We start from the raw sequence: 20,712 nt of genomic DNA, 5'->3' as shown, positions 1-20,712 counted from the left end.
CCTATGCTTCCTGGCTGATGTTTTGGTCACTTTTGAATGCTGGCGGTGCTCTCACTCTAATGGTAGCATGAGACGGAGTCTACAACCCACACAAGTGGCTCAGGTAGTGCAGTTCCTCCAGGATGGCACATCAATGCGAGCTGTGGCAAAAAGGTTTGCTGTGTCTGTCAGCGTAGTGTCCAGAGCATGGAGGCGCTACCAGGAGACAGGCCAGTACATCAGGAGACGTGGAGGAGGCCGTAGGAGGGCAACAACCCAGCAGCAGGACCGCTACCTCCGCCTTTGTGCAAGGAGGTGCACTGCCAGTGCCCTGCAAAATGACCTCCAGCAGGCCACAAATGTGCATGTGTCAGCATATGGTCTCACAAGGGGTCTGAGGATCTCATCTCTGTACTTATTGGCAGTCAGGCTACCTCTGGCGAGCACATGGAGGGCTGTGCGGCCCCACAAAGAAATGCCACCCCACACCATGACTGACCCATCGCCAAACCGGTCATGCTGGAGGATGTTGCAGGCAGCAGAACGTTCTCCACGGCGTCTCCAGACTCTGTCACGTCTGTCACATGTGCTCAGTGTGAACCTGCTTTCATCTGTGAAGAGCACAGGGCGCCAGTGGCGAATTTGCCAATCTTGGTGTTCTCTGGCAAATGCCAAACGTCCTGCACGGTGTTGGGCTGTAAGCACAACCCCCACCTGTGGACGTCGGGCCCTCATATCACCCTCATGGAGTCTGTTTCTGACCGTTTGAGCAGACACATGCACATTTGTGGCCTGCTGGAGGTCATTTTGCAGAGCGCTGGCAGTGCACCTCCTTGCACAAAGGCGGAGGTAGCGGTCCTGCTGCTGGGTTGTTGCCCTCCTACGGCCTCCTCCACGTCTCCTGATGTACTGGCCTGTCTCCTGGTAGCGCCTCCATGCTCTGGACACTACGCTGACAGACACAGCAAACCTTTTTGCCACAGCTCGCATTGATGTGCCATCCTGGATGAACTGCACTACCTGAGCCACTTGTGTGGGTTGTAGACTCCGTCTCATGCTACCACTAGAGTGAGAGCACCGCCAGCATTCAAAAGTGACCAAAACATCAGCCAGGAAGCATAGGAACTGAGAAGTGGTCTGTGATCACCACCTGCAGAATCACTCCTTTTTTGGGGGTGTCTTGCTAATTGCCTGTAATTTCCACCTTTTGTCTATTCCATTTGCACAACAGCATGTGAAATTTATTGTCAATCAGTGTTGCTTCCTAAGTGGACAGTTTTATTTCACAGAAGTGTGATTGACTTGGAGTTACATTGTGTTGTTTAAGTGTTCCCTTTATTTTTTTGAGCAGTGTAGTATATACATTTAAATATGTACTATTACTTTTGGAGTAACTATTTGCTTTTATTCCTCTGTCTCTGATTGCCTTTGTAGAGGTAGTGCTTTTAACCTCTGCTGGTTATCATGAGATTGGTGTAAACACATCCTTGAATGGGTGTGGTAAAACTGATCTGTGCTGCGGCTGGGAAGCTTGACATAATGCATGTCTTTTACCCGTTGACTGTTTTGAACAGTCATAACCGTTGTTTTAACATTGTCATATTGACTTTTTGCTTGTGGTTATAGTCTAGTTTATTGGTTGTAGGCTGTGTGGTGGTTAACCAAATTGTTGCTCTCCACGGTTGCAGACCGCCTCAATCAAAGATTTTACGTGAGGACCAGAACCACAACATGTATGTGTCAGGATGCACAGAGGTCGAGGTGAAGTCCACAGAGGAAGCCTTCGAAGTGTTTTGGCGGGGTGAGTGGGATTTTAGTAATTTCCTTTGAAGGAAAAATATTTTTTCCCTCTGTTAGTCTACAGTATTTGCTTTTGACCAGGTCAAAAGAAAAGGAGGATTGCCGATACTCAGCTGAACCGCGAGTCCAGTCGCTCTCACAGTGTGTTTATTGTCAAACTGGCACAAGCTCCGCTGGACGCAGATGGAGACCACATTCTACAGGTGACTTGAACCTTTCATCTTTATATCTTGCCGATACAGTTCTTCATATAGAAGGGAAGACACCATCCACTACCTTGACCCAGGGATGGAACAAGGATTTTGGGCACTGACCAGCCAGGCTAGTACACCACCATTTTTAGTAGCCTGGGTTTAATATCTGTGCCATGCGATATCTGAAAATACAAAATGTCACTAGCCGGGAGGCTAGTTGGGAAAATGTTCTACCAGCCTGGTGTGACCAGTACTAGCCTGGGCTCGGTGGGTTGGCGTACTCTCTATCCCTGCCTTGACTTAACCTTAAGATAACAAACACAAACATCCTTTAATTACTATGTGAACTAGCACAATAAATATCTGCTGCTCTGTCACTAGTAGAAGCTGTGTTAGCTTATGTATGTTTCACTAGAAGACCCAATACGGAGCAGGCATGCTAACAGCTATCACTGGACCACATGGACTTCAACCAGTGCTAGCTCTGATAGCCTAGCCTGGCTGTGTTACAGGACAAGAACCAGGTGACTGTTAGCCAGCTGTGTCTGGTGGACCTGGCAGGGAGTGAACGCACCAGCAGGACTAAAGCAGAGGGCAGCCGCCTCCGGGAAGCAGGTGAGCTGACGACGTAGGACCCATAGAAGAATCCTTTACTTTTCTGTTTGTCTAACAGCACCACTGACCTAGCCTGGGGACCAGTCTGTTTAGCTAACATGCTATTTGTCTAACAGCACCACTGACCTAGCCTGGGGACAAGTCTGTTTAGCTAACATTCCCCTCCTTGTGCTCTGTGTCATATGCCACATGTTAAGCATGACAGGAGTGGAATCATGGCTAAACAGACTGGTACCCAGACTAGGACTGACCTACTGGCAGCTTCACAACATGCACCCATCTTTACCTGGCATCTGTTTCCCCAGGCAACATCAACCAGTCCCTGATGACGTTACGCACCTGTATAGAAGTCCTCAGAGAGAACCAGATGTGTGGAACAAACCGGGTTGGTCATTTTGAATGAATCTGTGTACTTGATCAAACTGTAGACTAGATGAGTCAAGCTCTGATATCATGTCATAAAGTAACACAATGATACTGTGTTTTTGTTTCAGATGGTTCCTTACAGAGACTCTAAAGTCACTCATCTGTTCAAGAACTATTTTGACGGTGAAGGGAAAGTCCGCATGGTTGTGTGTGTCAACCCTAAAGCCGACGACTATGAAGAAACCATGGTAACTGATCTGCGTTAGATCCCAATAACAGCCCTAAGAAACCATGGTAACTGATCTGAGTTAGATCCCAATAACAGCCCTAAGAAACCATGGTAACTGATCTGAGTTAGATCCCAATAACAGCCCTAAGAAACCATGGTAACTGATCTGAGTTAGATCCCAATAACAGCCCTAAGAAACCATGGTAACTGATCTGAGTTAGATCCCAATAACAGCCCTAAGAAACCATGGTAACTGATCTGAGTTAGATCCCAATAACAGCCCTAAGAAACCATGGTAACTGATCTGAGTTAGATCCCAATAACAGCCCTAAGAAACCATGGTAACTGATCTGAGTTAGATCCCAATAACAGCCCTAAGAAACCATGGTAACTGATCTGAGTTAGATCCCAATAACAGCCCTAAGAAACCATGGTAACTGATCTGAGTTAGATCCCAATAACAGCCCTAAGAAACCATGGTAACTGATCTGAGTTAGATCCCAATAACAGCCCTAAGAAACCATGGTAACTGATCTGAGTTAGATCCCAATAACAGCCCTAAGAAACCATGGTAACTGATCTGAGTTAGATCCCAATAACAGCCCTAAGAAACCATGGTAACTGATCTGAGTTAGATCCCAATAACAGCCCTAAGAAACCATGGTAACTGATCTGAGTTAGATCCCAATAACAGCCCTAAGAAACCATGGTAACGGATCCGAGTTAGATCCCAATAACAGCCCTAAGAAACCATGGTAACGGATCCGAGTTAGATCCCAATAACAGCCCTAAGAAACCATGGTAACTGATCTGAGTTAGATCCCAATAACCGTGTGTGTTCCTTCAGTTGGTCATGCGCTTTGCGGAGTTGACCCAGGAGGTTGAGGTGGCGCGGCCGGTGGACAGGCCCATCTGCAGCCTGGCGGCGGGGCGGAGACACCGGAACCAGGCCTTCAGAGACGAGTTGTCACGACGCCAGGAGGAGCACCCTGGGGGACCCAGCAACACCGGTATGTACACATACATAATCACAGAGGTGTATATAAAAAATCTATCTCTACGAGTAGAAATGTGGATACAGTATGTACATCAGGGTTACAAAGCAGGAGTGCTTTCACCTCTAATTTGAAAGAATCTGATTGTACATGGGTCATGTTAGAAATGTTAGAAATGATTAATTTGAACAAATTTCCAACCTGGACACGTCCCATGTGACCACCACCTCAGCCAGCACTAATGAACCTTGGCGTGATCCTGGACAACACCCTGTCGTTCTCCACCAACATCAAGGCGGTGGCCCGTTCCTGTAGGTTCATGCTCTACAACATCCGCAGAGTACGACCCTGCCTCACACAGGAAGCGGCGCAGGTCCTAATCCAGGCACTTGTCATCTCCCGTCTGGATTACTGCAACTCGCTGTTGGCTGGGCTCCCTGCCTGTGCCATTAAACCCCTACAACTCATCCAGAACGCCGCAGCCCGTCTGGTGTTCAACCTTCCCAAGTTCTCTCACGTCACCCCGCTCCTCCGCTCTCTCCACTGGCTTCCAGTTGAAGCTCGCATCCGCTACAAGACCATGGTGCTTGCCTACGGAGCTTAGAGGGGAACGGCACCTCAGTACCTTCAGGCTCTGATCAGGCCCTACACCCAAACAAGGGCACTGCGTTCATCCACCTCTGGCCTGCTCGCCTCCCTACCACTGAGGAAGTACAGTTCCCGCTCAGCCCAGTCAAAACTGTTCGCTGCTCTGGCACCCCAATGGTGGAACAAACTCCCTCACGACGCCAGGACAGCGGAGTCAATCACCACCTTCCGGAGACACCTGAAACCCCACCTCTTCAAGGAATACCTAGGATAAAGCAATCCTTCTGCCCCCCCCCCCCCCCTTAAAAGATCTAGATGCACTATTGTAAAGTGGCTGTTCCACTGGATGTCATAAGGTGAATGCACCAATTTGTAAGTCGCTCTGGATAAGAGCGTCTGCTAAATGACTTAAATGTAAATGTAATGTTAAGTCCAAGTTAATCTGTTCTCCACTGATCTTCCAGAGGATGGCTCGGTGCTGAACCAGCTCCTGGACAGCCTGCCGGCCCTGCCTGCCTGTGAGTTGGTGGATCCCACCGATGAGCAGATCCTGCCCCGCCTCATAGAGGTGCTGGAGAGGAGGCACCGCATCCGCCAGATGATCACTGAGCAGTACACCAGAACTGGTACGGACCAGGCCACTATAGACCTAATTAAGGCTATTTTGTCAGTACAGGACCTCTTTAATTTGTTTTAAATGTATGTTCTGTTGTTGTCTGTTAATGTTCTGTATTATGTCATGTTCTGTGTTGACTCCAGGAAGAGTATTTTGTCTTCTGTCTTAAGGGGATCTGTCTTAAGGGGATCCTAATAAAATACTATGGGCGTTAGAGCTGCACATTTAGTCTCCTATCGTTTGAAATGTCACAGACGTCCTCTATTTAAATTCATCGTTGTCTTTTCATGTTTATTTGGCTTTTCTTAGGGCATGTTTGGCTGTACGTAAATGTTTAGTTAGTGTAAACATATTGTCTACCTTTAGTGGACAAGAGTAAAGTCAAATTTGTACCAATGGATTCATTTCCATTCCTTTTGCCCCTTTCCAACAGCCAACACGCTGAAATCGATGCTCCAGGAGTTTGATGGCCACCTGATGGCCAAGGAGAACTTCATCCATGAACAGCGGGGTAAACTAGGGGAGAAGGACAAGATCATGTTCAACCAGAAGAATGAGATGGATCGGCTGGAGAAGAAATCCAAGATGCTGGAATACAAGGTGAAGTCTAAGTCCTCCATCTCTCTGCTCTCCCCCCCTTTGCCTCGTTCTCTCTCCCCCCCCTTGCCTCGTTCTCTCTCCCCCCCTTTGCCTCGTTCTCTCTCCCCCCCCCTCAGCTGCATTTTTATATCACTGAAACCCATGCATTTGTACATCCTAATTGAACTCGTTTCAAATTGAGTCAAACTTATCCTGAACTTTTTACATACCTTTTATGCCCCCCCTCAGATTGACATTCTTCAGAAGACCACCAATATCTATGAGGGGGACAAGCGTTCGCTGCAGCAGGAGCTGGAGAGCCGTGAGCAGAGGCTGCAGCGCGAGCTGTCGGAGAGGAAGCGCATGGAGGCACGCATGCAGGGCATGGTGTCTGACACCAAACACCAGTGGGAGAAGGAGTGTGTAAGTAGAGTGTTACCCTCCTCCCCTCAGCTGTCCTCCACTCTTTCAATAGATCTGATCCCTCAGCTGCTAACTAACCCCACACTGTGAGGGGGTCCCTCGGCTGCTAACTAACCCCAGACTGTGAGGGGGTCCCTCGGCTGCTAACTAACCCCAGACTGTGAGGGGGTCCCTCGGCTGCTAACTAACCCCAGACTGTGAGGGGGTCCCTCGGCTGCTAACTAACCCCAGACTGTGAGGGGGTCCCTCGGCTGCTAACTAACCCCAGACTGTGAGGGGGTCCCTCGGCTGCTAACTAACCCCAGACTGTGAGGGGGTCCCTCGGCTGCTAACTAACCCCAGACTGTGAGGGGGTCCCTCGGCTGCTAACTAACCCCAGACTGTGAGGGGGTCCCTCGGCTGCTAACTAACCCCAGACTGTGAGGGGGTCCCTCGGCTGCTAACTAACCCCAGACTGTGAGGGGGTCCCTCGGCTGCTAACTAACCCCAGACTGTGAGGGGGTCCCTCGGCTGCTAACTAACCCCAGACTGTGAGGGGGTCCCTCGGCTGCTAACTAACCCCAGACTGTGAGGGGGTCCCTCGGCTGCTAACTAACCCCAGACTGTGAGGGGGTCCCTCGGCTGCTAACTAACCCCAGACTGTGAGGGGGTCCCTCGGCTGCTAACTAACCCCAGACTGTGAGGGGGTCCCTCGGCTGCTAACTAACCCCAGACTGTGAGGGGGTCCCTCGGCTGCTAACTAACCCCAGACTGTGAGGGGGTCCCTCGGCTGCTAACTAACCCCAGACTGTGAGGGGGTCCCTCGGCTGCTAACTAACCCCAGACTGTGAGGGGGTCCCTCGGCTGCTAACTAACCCCAGACTGTGAGGGGGTCCCTCGGCTGCTAACTAACCCCAGACTGTGAGGGGGTCCCTCGGCTGCTAACTAACCCCAGACTGTGAGGGGGTCCCTCGGCTGCTAACTAACCCCAGACTGTGAGGGGGTCCCTCGGCTGCTAACTAACCCCAGACTGTGAGGGGGTCCCTCGGCTGCTAACTAACCCCAGACTGTGAGGGGGTCCCTCGGCTGCTAACTAACCCCAGACTGTGAGGGGGTCCCTCGGCTGCTAACTAACCCCAGACTGTGAGGGGGTCCCTCGGCTGCTAACTAACCCCAGACTGTGAGGGGGTCCCTCGGCTGCTAACTAACCCCAGACTGTGAGGGGGTCCCTCGGCTGCTAACTAACCCCAGACTGTGAGGGGGTCCCTCGGCTGCTAACTAACCCCAGACTGTGAGGGGGTCCCTCGGCTGCTAACTAACCCCAGACTGTGAGGGGGTCCCTCGGCTGCTAACTAACCCCAGACTGTGAGGGGGTCCCTCGGCTGCTAACTAACCCCAGACTGTGAGGGGGTCCCTCGGCTGCTAACTAACCCCAGACTGTGAGGGGGTCCCTCGGCTGCTAACTAACCCCAGACTGTGAGGGGGTCCCTCGGCTGCTAACTAACCCCAGACTGTGAGGGGGTCCCTCGGCTGCTAACTAACCCCAGACTGTGAGGGGGTCCCTCGGCTGCTAACTAACCCCAGACTGTGAGGGGGTCCCTCGGCTGCTAACTAACCCCAGACTGTGAGGGGGTCCCTCGGCTGCTAACTAACCCCAGACTGTGAGGGGGTCCCTCGGCTGCTAACTAACCCCAGACTGTGAGGGGGTCCCTCGGCTGCTAACTAACCCCAGACTGTGAGGGGGTCCCTCGGCTGCTAACTAACCCCAGACTGTGAGGGGGTCCCTCGGCTGCTAACTAACCCCAGACTGTGAGGGGGTCCCTCGGCTGCTAACTAACCCCAGACTGTGAGGGGGTCCCTCGGCTGCTAACTAACCCCAGACTGTGAGGGGGTCCCTCGGCTGCTAACTAACCCCAGACTGTGAGGGGGTCCCTCGGCTGCTAACTAACCCCAGACTGTGAGGGGGTCCCTCGGCTGCTAACTAACCCCAGACTGTGAGGGGGTCCCTCGGCTGCTAACTAACCCCAGACTGTGAGGGGGTCCCTCGGCTGCTAACTAACCCCAGACTGTGAGGGGGTCCCTCGGCTGCTAACTAACCCCAGACTGTGAGGGGGTCCCTCGGCTGCTAACTAACCCCAGACTGTGAGGGGGTCCCTCGGCTGCTAACTAACCCCAGACTGTGAGGGGGTCCCTCGGCTGCTAACTAACCCCAGACTGTGAGGGGGTCCCTCGGCTGCTAACTAACCCCAGACTGTGAGGGGGTCCCTCGGCTGCTAACTAACCCCAGACTGTGAGGGGGTCCCTCGGCTGCTAACTAACCCCAGACTGTGGGTCATAAACATAGTTGATGGTAGGTGTGGTGGATATTGTAGTTCAGAGCTACTTACATTTAGTTGAAGTTGTGTAGTTAACATTGGTCCTCCTCTTGCTACCTCAGGAGCGTCGTGTGAACGCCAAGCAGCTGGAGATGCAGAACAAGCTGTGGGTGAAGGATGAGAAGCTGAAGCAGCTGAAGGCCATCGTATCAGAGAGCAACAGCAGCGCCACCCCAGAGCAGCAGCGTCCCCCACCACCCCCAGACAAGCCCCAGAGGAACTCCCGGGAGAAGGACCAGCCTCGCGCCCCTGAGAAGAGATCTCGCTCGCCACTGCCCGTGAGTTGTTACACCCTGTCACTGCCTCTCTTTCTCCCTCTCACCTCTCTCCCTCGCTCTCTCATTCTCTATCCATCTATCTCTCCATCTATAAATTGTGATTGACGTTACTGTAATAGATATTGACTGTGGAACTATTCTAATGTTGATGGACCGTTGTTGCATGATGGGTTGATGGTGTATGAGTCCGTCTACTAAACAGGTGCTGTGTCATCAGACCACATGTACTATTACTCTGCTGTCTCACCGTTACTGGCCACCTGCATGTGTTGTCCTCTGTTTCACTCTACTGACATTTGTGACATTACAGTGTTCAGATAGAAACGCGCATGCTGTAGAACAGATATGATATGTCTGTCTGGTAGAATAGGGCATCGTGTTGGTTCTATTTGTTACAATGTTATCTACAACGTTGTGAATACACTGTTGGAGATGCCATGCTACAGCCTTCATATAATACTCCCAGCCTCCCTCCTGCTACCACCACCAGGTCAGCACAGCTCAGTGCCATCTCCTCCCACCCTCCACCTCCGCTGGTAGTCTCTCAGTAGCCTCCGTCATCTCTGAGTGGGAGCAGAGGTTCCCCATAGGTAGGGACCCCCCCGGGACACCCGGAGCGTACGGAAGAACGACCCCATACGGAAGCAGCAGTGTGGGCCGCAGGAGAGGCCAGCGATGGGCCCCTGAGACAGAGGCCCCGGGCCCCAGCCACACGTACGGGCTAGACCTAGAGTCAAGCTCAAGGGTTAGTGTGTGTTAGAATTTAACTCTGAGGGGCTGGTTTCCCAGACAAAGATTAAGCATAGTCCTGCTTTTGGCTTCATCTGTGTCTTGGAAATCAGGAGGTAAACTTTAAGTAGCTGGATCTGCCATGCTTGTAGACCCGGATAGAACTGCACCCCAAACCCGGATAGAACTGCACCCTAGACCCGGATAGAACTGTAGCTGCTTGGTTTGTATTCTTACCTACTGTACATGTGCAGGCTCTTAGTACCAGGCTGATACCAGTATCGATACTCGTTAGTGTCATGGCAAGAAAACAAAACACAATATTTAACATATAGCAGGTTTTTAAAGGCCGAAGAGTTTTGTCTGTTTCGTGTTTAAATTTTTGTCATGCAAACATAAAATTGCGACGCTGGTATCATCACAGTAGTTAGATCTGCTATGCTTGTAGTCCTGTAGGTTTTAATCTGTGTGTTCCTTTGTGTGTAGATGTACCGTAGCTAGTTCTGCTATGCTTGTAGTCCTATAGGCTTTAATCTGTGTGTTCCTTTGTGTGTAGATGTACCGTAGCTAGTTCTGCAATGCTTGTAGACCCTTAAAGAATCATCCTGCAGAATTGCATCAATAGCTGCTTGATATGCGTGTTTGGTTGTCTGTAATGGCCACCACAGGACTGATAACCAGGGTGTCATCTCATCACATTTATTGTCAACATTATCCTCCCATGTTATGTCACCATGTCCCCTAGTGTAGGCTGTATTATGTACAGTAGCTAACATTTTTCAGCACTTTCACATATACAATATTCACAAATCTCCTCAGACTATTTGTGTACCCCAGGAAGAGTAGCTGCTTCAGCAACCGCTAATGGGGATCCTAATAAACTACCGAGTACTAATAATACTCTTATGAAACAATCCATTCATCAATCCATAATGCTATAGAGTGCTGCTGTAAAACTCATATCTAACCTGGTTTCAATCATAATGTTGGCAGCTAATGTGTATACAGTGGCAAGAGAAAGTATGTGAAATACCTGGATTTCTGCATAAATTGATCATATATACAACAGTCTGCTTAAACTAATAACACAAACAATTAGACTTTTCATTGAACACACTGTAAACATTCACAGTGCAGGGTGGGAAAAGTATGTGATCCCTTGGATTTAATAATAGGTTGACCCTCCTTTGGAAGCAATAACCTCAACCAAACGTTTTCTATAGTTGCAGATCAGACCTGCACAACGGTCAGGAGGAAGTTTGGAACATTCCTCTTTACAAAACTGTTTCAGTTCAGTGATATTCTTGGGATGTCTGGTGTGAACCGCTCTCTTGAGGTCATGCCACAGCATCTCAATCGGGTTGAGGTCAGGACTCTGACTGGGCCACTCCCTTCTGTTGTTGGTTTACTTCTGTGTTTTGGGTCGTTGTCCTGTTGCATCACCCAACTTATGTTGTGCTTCAATTGGCAGACAGATACCCTTACATTCTCCTGTAAAAAGTCTGGATAAACTTGGGAATTCATTTTTCCGTCTGATAGCAAGCTGTCCAGGCCCTGAGGCAGCAAAGCAGCCCCAAACCATGATGCTCCCTCCACCAGACTTTACAGTTAGGATGAGGCTTTCATGTTGGTGCGAGGTGCTTTTTTTCTCTCCACACAGTGTGGTGTTCCTTCCAAACAACTGTAGTTCCATCTGCCCACAGAAAATTTAGCCAGTAGCTCTGTGGAACATCCAGGTGCTCTTTTGTGAACTTCAGACGTGCAGCAATGCTTTTTTTGGACAGCTGTGGCTTCTTCCGTGGTGTCCTCCCATGAACACCATTCTTGTTTTAGTGTTTTACGTATCCTAGACTCGTCAGAGGTTTTCTGTAAGTCTTTAGCTGTCACTCTAGGATTCTTCTTAACCTCATTGAGCATTCTGCGCTGTGCTCTTGCAGTCATCTTTGCAGGACGGCCACTCCTAGGGAGAGTAGCAACAGTGCTGAACTTTCTCCATTTATAGACAATTTGTCTTACTGTGGCCTGATGAACATCAAGGCTTTTAGAGATATACTTTTTTAACCCTTTCCAGCTTTATGCAGGTCAACAATTCTTAATGTTAGGTCTTCTGAGATCTCTTTTGTTCGAGGCCTGGTTCACATCAGGTAATGCTTCTTGTGAATAGCAAACTTAAATTGTCAGTTTTTTTTTTATAGGGCAAGGCAGCTCTAACCAACGTCTCATTGATTGGACTCCAGGTTAGCTGACTCCAATTAGCTTTTGGAGAAGTCATTAGCCTAGGGGTTCACATACTTTTCCCAACCTACACTGAATGTTTAAATGATGTATTCAATATAGACAAGAGAAATACAATAATTTGTTATTAGTTTAAGCATACTGTTTGTCTATTGTGAATTAGATGAAGATCAGATCAAATTTGACGACCAATTTATGCAGACATCCAGGTAATTCCAAAGGGTTCACCTACTTTTTCTTGCCACTGTATATTGACTTACAGTGTACTTGTCATTGGTCTAACTTACAGGAAGGGTTTGTAGAGAATTATCTTCATCAAATCTGTTTTATTTGAAACTCCAGAGCATAGAGGATTGTCCAATTATACCTGTTAACCATACCACCTCAAACTATACTGTGTATAAACCATGGGCTTTATGTTCTACCAGCCCACTCTACCCACACTAACGCCTGTGTTCTGCCAGCCCACTCTACCCACACTAACGCCTGTGTTCTGCCAGCCCACTCTACCCACAGTAACGCCTGTGTTCTGCCAGCCCACTCTACCCACACTAACACCTGCCGCCGGTCCGCCGTAGTTGCTGCTACTACTTACCCAATGGCCCTTAACACCACAACTGTCAATAATTCCCTGATTTTGTCTTTTCCTCGCTGTTTTAAATGGGACCCACCAGACCACGGGGACACCGATTCGCCCGCACCACAGACGCTCACACTCAGCGGGTGGGGAGCGATGGGTAGATCACAAACCACTCTCTAATTTGGATTTAGACATGGTCATGCAGCCAATCATACCCAATGCAATCAAGGTGTCAGCGGCCAGCGAGAAAGCTCTGTCTAAATGCCACAAGTATGTTCTCACGCATCAGGAGCTTGCCTCCGATGGGGAGATTCAGACCAAACTGATCAAGGTAAAAATGAAAAAAAATCTATTTCCTCAATTGGTGTCTTTTTTGTTTCTGTCTCATATTTTTTACTTTTTCACCTTCTGGGTTTGAATCTTTCCGAATACTATAGAATGATATTGCTACCTGAGCAATAATTAGTGGTTTCAAACAGAAATAGAGATTTTGTACTGCTACAACCATATACAGTACATTCGGAAAGTGTTCATCCCCCTTGACTTTTTCCACATTTTGTTACGTTACAACCTTATTCAAAAATAGATTAAATAGTTTTTTCCCCCTCATCAATCTAGACACAATACTCCATAATGACAAAGCAAACACAGGTTTTTGCAACAAACAAAAGAAATGCACCTTTTGGAAGCGATTACACCCTCGTCTTTTTGGGCATGACGCTACAAACATCCTCACAACATGATGCTGCTGCCACCACCATGCTTCACCGTAGGGATGGTGTTAGGTTTCCTCCAGACCTGATGCGTGGCATTCAGGCCAAAGAGTTCAATCTTGGTTTCATAAGAGCAGAGAATCTTGTTTCTCATGGTCTGAGTCCTTTAGGTGCCTTTTGGCAAACTACAAGCGGGCTGTCTTATGCCTTCTACTGAGGAGTGGCTTCCGTCTGGCCACTCTATCATAAAGGCCTGATTGGTGGAGTGCTGCAGAGATGGTTGTCCTTCTGGAAGGTTCTCCCATCTCCTCAGATGTCACTGTCAGAGTGACCATCAGGTTCTTGGTCACCTCCTTGACAAAGGCTCTTCTCCCCTGATTGCTCAGTTTAGAGTCTTAGTGGTTCCAAACTTCACAGGTGTGTGTGCCTTTCCAAATCATGTCCAATCAATTGAATTTACAACAGGTTGAATCCAATCAAGTCGTAGAAACATCTCAAGGATGATCAATGGAAACAGGATGCACCTGAGCTCAATTTCAAGTCTTGTAGCAAAGGGTCTGAAATACGTATTTAAAATGTAATAAAAACTGTTCTTTGTCATTATGGGATATTGTGTATAGATTGAGTTTTTCTTAATACATTTTAGATTAAGGCTGTAACAAAATGTGGAGAAAGTCGTGAGGTGTGAATACTTTCCGAATGTACTGTACCTGATTTACCTGTGGAGGGGAATGCATTTGTATCCCTCACTTTGTCTTTCTGTGTGGTACATCTCTTAATCTGATAGTTGTCTACCTCTTCAGGGAGACGTGTTCAGAACGAGAGGTGGAGGACAAGCCGTGCAGTTCACAGACATCGAAACGCTTAGACAGGAATGCCCAACTGCTTCAAGGTATGCCCATTGGCCAACCCATCAGTTATTATGCAGACACTTTGCCAGATAGTGTTGCAAAATTCTGGTAACTTTCCCAAACTTTCTAGGTTTCCAGAAATCCTGTTTGCAGGATTCCATGTTTTGTGCTTATTTCCAGGAATATTCCAAGTGGTATTTCTGGATAACTTTTGCGACCCTATCAGAAATCATCTTCTGTTGAGATGAGGAATATGAGGAATGTTTTTAGTGTAGGTCATTCAGAGACCTGATGTGAATATTTTCTGTTCTATGAAGTCGTAAGAGGAGGTCATCGGGAGACGGACCAGGACAACATGATGGGAACAAGATGGACTGGAACGACAGAGAGAACAGGGTAAGCTGTCCCCACTACTGTCCATCACTCATTCACCTAGGCTGGAGTAAAACGGACATTAGATTTTGAAATGATACCTGCTCATAAAGGTATAAATCAGCTAGACATTTGGTGTGAACCAGGGTATAAAATGTTTTCTCCCAGCAGGCACCAGTGGCAAGCACAAGCTCAGGTCTTGGTCTCCAGAATAGCTATCAGAAGTGAGTATTTATATCACATTCCAGTAGGGATTTTGACTGACAACATTGCATGTTTCCATAGTATTGACTAATCAACTGCTGTTGACAAATTCCACTTCTTTTCTCCATCCCTTCTTTCAGACGCAGGAAGTAGCAACTGGACAGATCATCTTTTTCTATGTTGGAATCGTCTTGTGCATTGGACTAGTGAACTAACCATCACTTTAAACTAGGCATCTTTTTTAAAAGTCAAGCTTTTTATATAACTGTTTTTCTAGACAAGTGATGATCAGGACCTGAGTGGTATCTAATCATGACCGTAGCTTCAAAGGGACATTTTCAATTAGATTTGTATTAGATGATTTAGAGATAAGAGAACTACAAGTTATCACATTGTATAGCGTGTCATTGTATAGCTGACCACCTTCACCTATGATACTTTCCTTCCTTTTCAAACCCAAACACTATTTAGATGTAACTTCTTTTCTCTGTTTCAAGGTACTTGTTTTTGTTGTTGTTTAGACCTATATTCACACACACAATCTGCAGAGAATCAATGGTTGAAAGCTGCTAGTGCAACGACCCCAATGATATACTTTGCTAAAGCTGCCGGTCAGTCTCTGTCTGACTGCAAATACATGCGTTTTTGGAGGAATGTACTATTTAAAAACTGAAAAAAATAAATCAAGAAATGAGTCTTATCTTTAACCACCTTTTTTATATTACTGTATAACCATGTGAATGGCAGGTCTTGCTTTTGAGGTAGATGTAGTGCTGCAGGCCCCAAACATAATCTATTGAAACCAGTTGGCATCCAAAAAGATTTGGTGTGGCGACATAAGTACCAATCTATCAAATGCATTTTATTAAGTTCTTTTTTTAAAAGTCTGCAGTAATGTTAGGGGAAACAGTGTTACACTCTACCTAATGTCCTAACCCAACCTTCCCCATCTTAGCAGCACCACTGCCAGACTCCTGTCTGATTAACTGCTGTCCTTGTAGTTCACATCCCCTTCTATTTGCCCCAGCCAGGCAGCCACAGGCACCAGCCCTTTTTAAATGGAAGGGAGCGCTTTACGACTTTGCTAAGCACGCAGTGTGCTGTGCTAACAAACTGACATTTTTATGTGGCTGGCGCTGTTTGCTCAACATTCTTTGGTCTGTTGACAGTTGATGAGAAATGTCAAACAGAAGCGCTCACTAGCAAGTCTGTATATTTTGTGGGGCCCCTGCTAAAGTGTTGTGCACTGCAGACTCTCTGCTGGTCTCCTGGTCAAGTTGCATTCCACCAGCATGTTGCGAATGGTCCTGGGCATTTTACATCTGCTTTTGGACTGTCAATGGGTTGAAACATCTTTCTTGTGGGAAGAACATATGCAATGATTGGTTTTGTGTACAATTGCTATCCAGCGTGCAGTATGAATGTTGGAGAGATGAAAGGCAGACATTTTTTTTTTTTTTTTGCCTGATTTCACTTCTCTGTATGCTGAGTCAATTCACTAAGCCTCAGAAGTATTTGTAAACCTGGCCCATCAGATGTTCCATGTAGGCTAGCTGATATGTGTGTATAATTGGAGCCTATCTACATGGTCAAATTCCATCACACAATTAGAACACGTTTTAATGTTCATATTTGAAGATACATTTTATACATGCATCTTTCATCTATAATGTTGCATGACTTTCTTTAGCCGTAGAATGTAATGACTCAAACGCACTACTGCGTGCGGCACACGGAGGAGAGCTTTACTGGGAATTCCTGTAATATTCATTACTAACAGCAGGTGGCAGCAGATACTGTACATTTTATAACAGGGGCCTTTTATACTGGCACTTTGACTGGCCATATGGCACTACAGGTTATTATGACTTGGAGAGTTGTCTGATGGTAACCATGGTCAGGCTGGACACTTGTGGTTCTGGACAGTGTACACTGGTTGGTGTTGATCCAGTAGTTCCTCACAGACTGCATCCTTACCAGACACATTGGACATGACGCGTATACATGTGTTTCCATGCCAACAAACGGTCACGTGAATGTCATAATTACCACATGCCCTAACTGAGCATACTAGTCTTCCGTTTCCGCCTTCTTGTTATATTTTAACTGTGCATACTAGTGCTCCGTTTCCTCTTGTTTATATTTAGGGGCCTTTCAGATCTCATTGCCTGTGAGTGACTCATTGTGCTGCAGAGAATATGGATGACAGTCTTGACACATTTGACAAGTTGGACTGTGAGTCCATGCCGTCAGCCACGGCTGTTGACTTTGGACAGCTCCAGATATCCTAGGCTCCTCTGCTTCACTGGGCTCGTTTCATAGTGAACGCTTGGTCGGCGGCGAGATCCGTGCACACTGCACTGCTGAATTGCTCTTCTGCTTGGATGAGGCCCGTCGTCTTTTGCCAAAACCGCTGCGTTATCACTTCATCGTAAACGAAGCGCGAGGAAATGTAAGTTAATAGGCAATGTGCACTTAGCAAATCAACTCCGGTGTATGATTTCTTGCTGGAGTGAAGGGGGACTGAGCTTATCAAGTTCACTCTCCCCTGCCACTTACCTTATTCAGAGTTTTAATATTTATTTATTTTTAAGCAGGGAGTCACCATTGAGATTAGGGTCACTTTCACAAGGGAATCCTGCATATACAATTTCATAAGACAAATCAAACACTATATAAAATACAGCACAACACATAAAAAAAATAAACGATTACATTCCTAAGTAAGATGGTCCCCAATCAATATGTTTTTATTACTAGAGCATTCAATTGTAATGTGTGTTGTAGTTGGCTCCAGCAATGAGGCGCTTTTAAGATAAAAGCCATTTAACCTGGTTCGACAGGAAAGTTCACTGTGCAATCTGCTTCGTGCTATTTAGGGAGAGGCAAGATGTATTTTTTAAAAGATGCCCAAATCTTAGCTTTTTAACTAGCTCATCCATACGTTTTTTTTTTTTACTTTTGTCAATCCAAATGCCAAGATATTTCAAGGCGAGAACCCGATTGGCAAGAACCATCCTATGTGGACCATCTGAAACATTTTTGTGAGCATTAGAGAACATATATTTAGTCTTGCCTGCAAGGGTAGGCAGCATAAACGTAACGTGGATTTGTGTTGGTATACACATGTAAAGTTACATGATTATTTAGCCAGTTGCTATTGTAACGGATGTGAAATGGCTAGCTAGTTAGCGGGTACGCGCTAGTAGCATTTCAATCAGTTACGTCACTTGCTCTGAGACTTTAAGTAGGGTTGCCCCTTGCTCTGCAAGGGCCGCGGCCTTTGTGGAGCGATGGGTAACGATGCTTCGTGGGCGACCGTTGTTGATGTGTGCAGAGGGTCCCTGGTTCGCGCCCGAGGGGACGACGTAGTTATACTGTTACACTATCATCACCTAGCTTAGCTACATTAAAGTAAACCAACGTTTTGGAAATGCATAATGCCATCTAACCAGTTATCAAAGAATGTTAGCTATCTGCAGTTATCTTAGCCTGCTAGCCAGCCAGCTAAAGTTAGCTATTTAGCCAACTAGCTGTTGGGGTTGGAAATCTAGAGCCTAACTACTGGAGACCAGCTAGAACACAACTAAAACATAACCGCAGATCAAAAGCAAAGAGAGAACTGAGACTTTTTTTTTTTTTTTTTTTTTTTTACCTTTATTTAACTAGGCAAGTCAGTTAAGAACAAATTCTTATTTTCAATGACGGCCTAGGAACAGTGGGTTAACTGCCTGTTCAGGGGCAGAACGACAGATTTGTACCTTGTCAGCTCGGGGATTTGAACTTGCAACCTTCCGGTTACTAGTCCAACGCTCTAACCACTAGGCTACCCTGCCGCCCGACTTACAGATTGATGGCTGGGGCCCATCCGATGGTGTAACTTTTTAAGAGTACAGGCTGAGTTAGCTACCGAGGGGAAGGCTGGTGCTTCACCGAGCCGAGGGGGAGTCAGGGAAATACAATAACTATACTCAGCAAAAAAAGAAACGTCCCTTTTTCAGGACCCTGTCTTTCAAAGATAATTTGTAAAAGTCCAAATAACTTCACAGATCTTCATTGTGAAGGGTTTAAACACTGTTTCCATGCTTGTTCAATGAGCCATAAACAATGAACATGCACCTGTGGAATGGTCCTTAAGACACTAACTGCTTACAGACGGTAGGCAATTAAGGTCACAGTTATGAACACTGAAGACACTTTCTACTGACTCTGAAAAACACAAAGAAAGATGCCCAGGGTCCCTGCTCATCTGTGTGAAAGTCCCTTAGGCATGCTGTAAGGATGCATGAGGACTGCAGATGTGGCAAAGGGCAATAAATTGCAATGCCCGTACTGTGACACGCAGAAGACATCGCTACAGGGAGACAGGACGGACAGCTGATCATCCTCGCCGTGGCAGACCACGTGCACCTGCACAGGATCGGTACATCCGAACATCACAACTGCGGGACGCGTACAGGATGGCAACAAAAACTGCCCATGTTACACCAGGAATGCACAATCCCTGCATCAGTGCTCAGACTGTCCGCAATAGGCTGAGAGAAGCTGGACTGAGGGCTTGTAAGCCTGTTGTAAGGCAGGTCCTCACCAGACATCACCGGCAACAACGTCGCCTATGGGCACAAACCCACTGTCGCTGGACCAGACAGGACTGGCAAAAAGTACTCTTCACTGATTAGTCGCGGTTTTGTCTCACCAGGGGTGATGGTCGGATTTGCGTTTTATCGTCAAAGGAATGAGAGTTACACCGAGGCCTGTACTCTGGAGCGTGATCGATTTGGAGGTGGACGGTCGGTCATGGTCTGGGGCGGTGTGTCACAGTATCATCGGACTGAGCTTGTTATCATTGCAGGCAATCTCAACGCTGTGCATTACAGGGAAGACATCCTCCTCCCTCATGTGGTACCCTTCCTGCAGGCTCATCCTGACATGACCCTCCAGCATGACAATGCCACCAGCCATACTGCTCGTTCTGTGCGTGATTTCCTGCAAGACAGGAATGTCAGTGTTCTGCCATGACCAGCGAAGAGCCTGGATCTCAATCCCATTGAGCACGTCTGGGACCTTTTGGATCGGAGGGCTAGTTCCATTCCCCCCAGAAATGTCCGGGAACTTGCAGGTACCTTGGTGGAAGAGTGGGGTAACATCTCACAGCAAGAACTGGCAAATCTGGTGCAGTCCATGCGGAGAAGATGTACTACAGTACTTAGTATCTGGTGTGGCCACCAGCTGCATTGACTGTTACTTTTGATTTTGACCCCCCCCCCCCCCTCCCTTTGTTCAGGGACACATTATTCAATTTCTGTTAGTCACATGTCTGTGAAACTTGTTTAGTTTATGTCTGTTGTTGAATCTTATGGTCATACAAATATTTACACATGTAAAGTTTGCTGAAAATAAACGCAGTTGACAGTGAGAGGACGTTTCTTTTTTTGCTGAGTTTATATAGCGAGAACATTCCAAAATAGGTCAGCTAGCGCGCTAGCACTAAACCAAGGTGGGAAAGTTACAAAACTCATGTAGCCTACTTCACAGAGAACTTGCCGAAAAGTTGACAAAAGAAAAGTGAGAACAGACGAGGTATTACACAATTAGAGCAAGCGGGTATGATTTTTCTCTCTTGTTTTGAGCCCACGGCAAGAAGGCACCAATGCCTGCCATGCTAATGAGATCCCACTAAATAACAAAGCCACAAAGTCTGTGAAGAGCATGAGGTTTGATTTAACATTAGCCAGCTTGAGCTAGCTACCGAGCTAGCATACGAACTCGGTAGCACATAGAAGAAGTTTGCTGCATTCCCATCATTCTCAGCTACACAGCTCAAGAAGTTTGACTTTGCTTTTCTTACCAGAGAGGCATCCATTTCTCAGATGTCTGATGGACTGCCAGTCAGATGTATCAGTAAATCTAGCCTTAGCCCAAGCTAAAAAATCTTTCCTGTCATTAAGAAAATTCAAGCATGAACCAAGTGTTTGACCCATCCTTTACTCTTTGTATTTATAAAACTGAGAA

General features: G+C 47.1%; 1 protein-coding gene across 5 annotated transcripts in view; it reads left to right on the top strand.

Annotated features, from left to right (window-relative positions):
• The window catches only part of LOC129854551 (kinesin-like protein KIF23), a 62,861-nt gene extending 47,461 nt beyond the window's left edge, over nucleotides 1-15,400 (top strand). The window contains exons 8-23 of one of the 5 annotated variants that reach the window (XM_055921746.1): nucleotides 1,668-1,780; nucleotides 1,861-1,982; nucleotides 2,486-2,588; nucleotides 2,894-2,973; nucleotides 3,083-3,202; nucleotides 4,031-4,193; nucleotides 5,231-5,392; nucleotides 5,816-5,982; nucleotides 6,211-6,384; nucleotides 8,801-9,016; nucleotides 9,507-9,761; nucleotides 12,655-12,891; nucleotides 14,077-14,165; nucleotides 14,442-14,520; nucleotides 14,668-14,720; nucleotides 14,841-15,400. In XM_055921746.1, coding sequence (XP_055777721.1) covers nucleotides 1,668-1,780; nucleotides 1,861-1,982; nucleotides 2,486-2,588; nucleotides 2,894-2,973; nucleotides 3,083-3,202; nucleotides 4,031-4,193; nucleotides 5,231-5,392; nucleotides 5,816-5,982; nucleotides 6,211-6,384; nucleotides 8,801-9,016; nucleotides 9,507-9,761; nucleotides 12,655-12,891; nucleotides 14,077-14,165; nucleotides 14,442-14,520; nucleotides 14,668-14,720; nucleotides 14,841-14,853 — 2,146 coding nt within the window. In that variant the 3' untranslated portion in view covers nucleotides 14,854-15,400. Of the gene's footprint in view, nucleotides 1-1,667; nucleotides 1,781-1,860; nucleotides 1,983-2,485; nucleotides 2,589-2,893; nucleotides 2,974-3,082; nucleotides 3,203-4,030; nucleotides 4,194-5,230; nucleotides 5,393-5,815; nucleotides 5,983-6,210; nucleotides 6,385-8,800; nucleotides 9,017-9,506; nucleotides 9,762-12,654; nucleotides 12,892-14,076; nucleotides 14,166-14,441; nucleotides 14,521-14,664; nucleotides 14,721-14,840 lie in introns of all 5 variants that reach the window. The other 4 variants (XM_055921744.1, XM_055921747.1, XM_055921748.1 and 1 more) reach the window with 4 other exon arrangements.
• The last annotated feature ends 5,312 nt before the right edge of the window (nucleotides 15,401-20,712 follow it).

This window comes from Salvelinus fontinalis, chromosome 4 (assembly GCF_029448725.1).
Source record: "Salvelinus fontinalis isolate EN_2023a chromosome 4, ASM2944872v1, whole genome shotgun sequence".
Classification (NCBI taxonomy): domain Eukaryota; kingdom Metazoa; phylum Chordata; class Actinopteri; order Salmoniformes; family Salmonidae; genus Salvelinus; species Salvelinus fontinalis.
Note: the sequence above shows the minus strand (reverse complement) of the source record. Positions and strands in the feature narration are given on the sequence as shown.